This window comes from Phalaenopsis equestris, unplaced genomic scaffold (assembly GCF_001263595.1).
Source record: "Phalaenopsis equestris unplaced genomic scaffold, ASM126359v1 Scaffold000002, whole genome shotgun sequence".
Lineage (NCBI taxonomy): Eukaryota > Viridiplantae > Streptophyta > Magnoliopsida > Asparagales > Orchidaceae > Phalaenopsis > Phalaenopsis equestris.
In genome coordinates this window covers 3,218,076-3,224,270 of record NW_018164444.1, presented here as the reverse complement: position 1 = coordinate 3,224,270, position 6,195 = coordinate 3,218,076, and the positions used below count along the sequence as shown (strand labels likewise).

At 33.0% G+C, this 6,195-nt stretch overlaps 1 protein-coding gene across 1 annotated transcript in view; it reads right to left on the bottom strand.

Annotated features, from left to right (window-relative positions):
• The window catches only part of LOC110036590, a 6,982-nt gene extending 6,405 nt beyond the window's left edge, over window positions 1-577 (bottom strand). The window contains exon 1 of the mRNA XM_020741075.1: window positions 370-577. Within this exon, the coding sequence (XP_020596734.1) occupies window positions 370-571 (202 nt within the window). The 5' untranslated portion in view covers window positions 572-577. The remainder of the gene's footprint in view (window positions 1-369) is intronic.
• Between the last annotated feature and the right edge of the window lie 5,618 nt (window positions 578-6,195).

The window sequence follows — 6,195 nt, the reverse complement described above, 5'->3', positions numbered from 1 at the left end:
TTTTTTTTTTTTTTTTTTTTTTTTTTTTTTTTTTTTTTTTTTTTTTTTTTTTTTTTGCTTCTACGGGAAAGCTTTGGTTAATGTGAATAACGGCAGATGTAATGTTCCAGAAAATCAAAAACGTTAGAAACCAGGCACTACTTTTAAGCGAAGAAGGCACTTTCTACTTTAATATAGTATTTTAGCAATTTTAATATATTCTAAAACGCTTTTAAGGACCCTATAAAAATCATATCAATCTAAATCTAGCAAAAGTAATGAGCCTAGCAATTTTATGATCAGTTCCTACAAGAATACTCAAATAAAAACGGCTTTACGGTAATTGAAATACCAAAACAAGATTGCAGAGTGGAAGGGAAGAAGACGTACATGGGATGGTGACCATGAGAAGGATTTGGGGATGAAGGCGAATCTCAGAGGAAAAATTTTGCTTCGTAAGAATTCGCCATTCCGAATTCAAGCTCTGGCTACGATCGCTGCCACTTTTTCCGGCGGATTCGATAACGCGAGCTGAAAAAAGAATCAGAATAGACAGGATGACTGCTGTGGCGAGTGAGGCGGTCGGTCTCATCTCTTCCCGTTTTGAATCGAAATCTACGTAACTTAAGCAGGATTTAACCTAAATAACTTTGAATCCTACATAATCTAAAACCCCGTTTCTGCTCCTTTCTGCCTATAATCCTGATTCAGTAAGCGAAGTTATTTTAAATGCGCAGGTCTCCTTAACTCTTCTTCTTCACACGCAGCTGGTCTTCTTCCGGGACGCGACTTTCTGGGATCATCTGCAGGGAAAAAATTTGAGTACATACAGACAGGTTACAAAGAGGATTTCAGGAGGTTATAATCGTGTTATACACCCTGTAACTTCCCTGTAACCTACCTATATATGAAAACAGAAGCGTGGAACTGACTCGAAGGTACAGGTAGGTTACAGGGAGGTTACAGGGGGAATAACGCGGTTATAACCTCCTAAAATCATCCCTGTAACCTGTTTGCAGGTTACAGACGTACACAACTCTGCGTACATCTTATGTACGCAAATTTTTTCCCGTAAGAGGATGGGTGTTCGGCTATCAATAATTTTCCCTACGTGCTCCCCGAGTGCAGTAAAACGATATTAACCCGACCTGAATCAAGGGTTACTGCGGGATGGGGTGGGGGGGAGTCATTGATGGGTTTATTTTCGAGAGTTTATAAGTGGTTATTTCGAAGATGATTGTGGGGGTAGTGGGGGTTATTTGGGGTTATTCTGACTTTATTAGAATGGTTCTGTCATTATTTGAATGGTTCAATGGGGTTATTGTGGGAGTTATTGTGGTGATTTTGTGTGGATTATTGGGGCTATTAAGAGGTTATTTGGGGTTATTACGGCTGTTCTGCGGGGTTATTGTGGTGGTTCTGTGGAGATTATTATAAGGTTATTGGGGGATTATTTAAGTGGCTCGTGGGGCTTATTGGAGTTGTTCTTGTGATTTTACTATGGTGTTAGTGGGAGGTTATTGTGGGGATATTGGGAGGTTTTTTATTTAAATTTTAATGTTTTAAACGTCTGTCTTGTCTATTGTAAAACGTAAAAGGGTGACGTTTTGATTCTTAGACATTCATTTTCGAAAGAAAGGCTTAGGGTTTTGCATTCGCTCGTGAGCTAGGGCTTTCCTCTTTGTCCTTTAGTTTCTGATAAAGCTTTGCATTGTGTCCTTTGAAGCAAGATTAAAATGGAAGACACAAGCGAGTCAATGAGAATGAAGTTGGAAGAGCAAAAGAAAATGGTGAAGAAAGATCATTAGAAGGAGAATGAATCAGATAAGAGTTGGCAAGACGTATCAAGGTAACTTCGTTTGTTGTTTTTTAGTCCTAAAAAAATCCTTGTAATATCATACAATGACTAAAATAATGTTCTGAAATAATCCTCACAATTTTGGGTTATTGAGGAGATATTGGGTTATTTTGGCATTAATATGGTGTTATTACGATTATGATGATAATATGGTGTCATTATACCTCTATTATGTTAATATGGTGTCATTATGCTTCTATTCATCAAGGTTTTGAACCCAAAGGTCATGATCGTAGATGTCATCTATCAGCAGTTAGAGATGTTCTTTATAAGGTTTGGCCTACCATTTCAAATGAGACATAATTTGAAAGCAATGAATATAGATCAATTTTTTGAACTAACTACATACCCTCAAAATCATATGCACATATCAAAGTGTTGGGATATTGATCGAATGCTTTTCAATATGGGCGGGAAAGAGCTATGATTTGATTCAGATGAAGTTGTCTTGCTCATAGGCATGTCCAACAGAGGATCATCAGTTAAATGAAATAAGGTTTCCTCCTGTGGCGTGGATGTCAGACAAATAAAAAGCGACCTATTGCAGGTTGCACTAGGGTAGTCTTCTATTCCCTTTGACGATCTATTTCTTAAGTTTTTTATTTTCAAATTTATTTTTTCTTTCAAGCAATTTTAGCGCGGCGAAAGGTCTTTACAATCTATGAAAATGTACATGATTTTTTTTCTTTTAATTGGTCAACTACGATATGTGAATTTTTCATTGAGCGAGTCATTGTCTGCTTCATAAAAAAAAAGGGACCAACAATTGGGATGCATTAATGGTTTTGTTTTTCTTCCAACGGTTAGTGTCCAATGCTTTCATCTGAAAGTCTCCTTATGTATTTTGTTCATATCAAATTGTGATTTTTTCTATGTTTTGCACTGCTATGATTTTATGAGCACACATTTTTGGTTGTCTCCATTGCTCTTGAGGCCATGCCTCGCATGTTGAGGTGGTCTATAAGTTTGAGGTGGAACCCATCACATATTCATATAGTCTTTAAGAGGCTAAACCCTGCACAGGTGAGTCATTTATCTTATAATCCCTTGAAGGTGTTATTCTAATTTATGATATTGTTTTGTAGGTGTTATTCTGATTTATGCTGACACCATTTCTCTAAAATGCTTTGCAGATTTTTTATTTTTTTGTGGATTTAAAAGAGGATGAGCATCATTTATTGTCTCTTATAGTTGAAGGACCATCCATTCATATGATCAGAATCCCTCAACAGAAGCTCACTCCATACGGCATTCACCCGATGCTTTTGATGTTAATAATGTTGCACGAACACATACACATACAGGCAGTAATATTGGATTAGAAGAAATATATTATATACTTAGAGATCAAAAGAAATTTCTTTTTTACTTTTAATAACCTGTGAATGTCATTTTACTAATTTAGATGGCAGAAAGTTAGAGTTATAGTTTTAAGTGAATAAATTAGGGAACGAAAAACAAAAAAAAAACAAAACTAAAGGTAAATTTATTATAAAAAGGGTGCATGAATCCTAAATTGGCAGTTTGATCCAAAAGGTTAAGGCCAGAGCAGATAGAAAAAAAAGGAAATTAAGTATCACATGTACAGTAGTACAACAGAAGAAAAGAAAACAAATAAAGGAAGTGGAGGAGCGTTCCAAATGTTCGATAGATGTTTTACTTGCACATATCGAAAAAATAGTAGAAATAATGGATGAGTCTATTTCACAAAAACCAATAATAACAAACTCATTACAGCCAATTACAAAACAACTCATTACATAATAGAAGCTTAATTAAGTAAAAAACATAATAGTTTAATGGAAAATGAATATTGTTACTCATTACAGATTATGAAGATGTAAATAAAGAGGATGAGGAGAATTATCAAAACATTACAAAAGCCCAAGAAGTAAACAGAGAGGAAGAGGAGCAAGACCAAGTTAGGCCTGAAGCTTAAGAAGTACATATATAGGAAGAAGAGCAAAAACAGCTCATTCCAGAACATCACAATACAAATAAAGAGCTTGAGGAGCAGGTCTCAGTCCCAGAAAATGAAGAAGAATATCCTGATAAGATATGCAATACAACCTACTCTAGATTAGTTTCCTACATCCTTTGTTGTCATTATATATGTAGAGTTATTGATTTTTTAGGTGCGTCCAACATCATTAGTGGTTGATTTTCCTGCTATAGCTCAAGTTCCAACTCACATGCTAGAACTAATCGATCAATGTTGTAGTAAATACACTACCATGTGAGCAAACTATGATGTTTTTTTTTTTAGTTCTGCATTACTTTGGTATACAATTCTCCCAAAAATTATATGTTTGAAATGCAGTGATAAGATTATAATAAGAGTGGGACCTGTTGGAGTAAGTCGAAGTTGCATTGAGGATATATTGAATAATGATTGGCTAGCAAATGAGCATGTAAATTGCTTTGCATTAATAATGGAAAAGAAAAGAATCAAATCATCACAATTATTTAGATCATATGTCTACGTTGCTCAACTTCATTGGGTAAATATTCAAGTTCAAGTGATTTGTAGTGCATTTAAATACATCTACCATTATAAAAGTTTAGGAACTATAATGTTTTATTTATGTAAATGTACAGAAATAAAAATTTTAAAAGTGCTTGTTAGACATATAACAAATGATAAAATTAAAAATGTTGAGTTTACTTTGATACCAATAATTAATAATCAACATTGGACACTATTGGTTTGGATATTGAAGTATCTTAAATGAAGATTGTATGACTCCTTACCCACAAAATGCATATACCGATCACCCACGACGTCGTAAGAACACTTAGCATAATATCATTCATTTTTGAAGCAATTTTAATATGATGTTATTGATTTAATATGACTTCATTGTTTCTATTAAAAATTTAAAAAATGCAGATTAAACATCTTGTGAGGGATGTTGAGGGAGCTTATAGGAGTAACTTGTGTAAATGACCAGTTTTTATGATGAAAGACATTCTGATCCAAAATAATAATGTTGATTGTGGTGTGTTCATATGTAAATGTATTGAAGCACTTGTACAAATAGATAGCACTTGTAAAATTGTGTTGTCTCAAACATAGCTGTAATTATTTTTTTTTTTATCATACATACATTAATTGAAGGATTTTCTTACATTTTTAATATTTTATCATCTAGATTTTGTTATCATCCAGATTTTGTCCTTTTTATGCATCAATATTTTGATTAACAATTTCTATAAACTTATTATTCAAGTTCTTTTAAGCTTTTCTTTAGCTTCTGATGAAAAAAAAATTTATTTATGCAAGATTTGCATACATAACGCTGAACTCCTATGTATTTACATATCTAATACCTATATTAATCTCTTTCTTGCACTACTACTCTTTGATTTTGGAGTTGGATATGTAGAATCATTTTATATAAAAAAAAAAATTCTTGTTGGCTGCCTTTGGAGATGAAGTAACTTCTGTGTATTTTGCTATTTTGGTTACTAATACAAATTTAGAAGGGGATCATGTGCCCTTAATGACAAGATAACCTCCAACAACCCTAGATGATAAACTCAAATAACCCTGATACAAAATCAAGACATCAATAAACCCGTGTTTCAACATCAATAACTCTGCAAATAAACTCAAATAACCCTCCCGTAACGCCACAAGACCGTTGATAACCCCGCGTTTCAGCTTCAATAACCCCGCAAAATGACTCAGATAACCCTCCAATAACCACATTGTTTTGCCTCAATAACCCCACTTAAAACAACAAAAATAACCCCAAAAGACGTTGCGGTTTATTGGGGTTAATGGTGGGGTTATTGAGGAGTTATTTTTGGGTTATTAGAGATATTCGGTGGAGGTTATTGATGCGTGGACTACGAATTTATAAGGGGATTATTATGGGACTAAGGTGGGGTTATTGAGAGGTTATTGATGGGTTTTTTTTTTATGTTATATATATATATATATATATATATATATATATATAAAGGAGAGCCAACAGAAAATAAATAAATAATTTTATAACATAAATAAATTTTCTTAGATTATTAAGATAACATCAATTTTTATGTTAACATCATAAGTATGTAAGCTTATATTCTCAACACAAAATTGTCCTACATTGGGCCAAACAATAAACATAACTGTAAATATTATTAGTCTAAGTTGGGTGAAGCTAGTTTTTTATTGTGTTATATTTTTCGTATTTAGTTGAAAGTTTTATATTTGTTTGCATTTAAGTGTGCAAAGTTATACAAATGTATGTACTAAACATGTTAACATTATAATGCAAAAGTTATACAAAAGCCTAGGTTGGAAACATTAAGATTAACTCTAATTAATATATATATATATATATATATATATATATATATATATA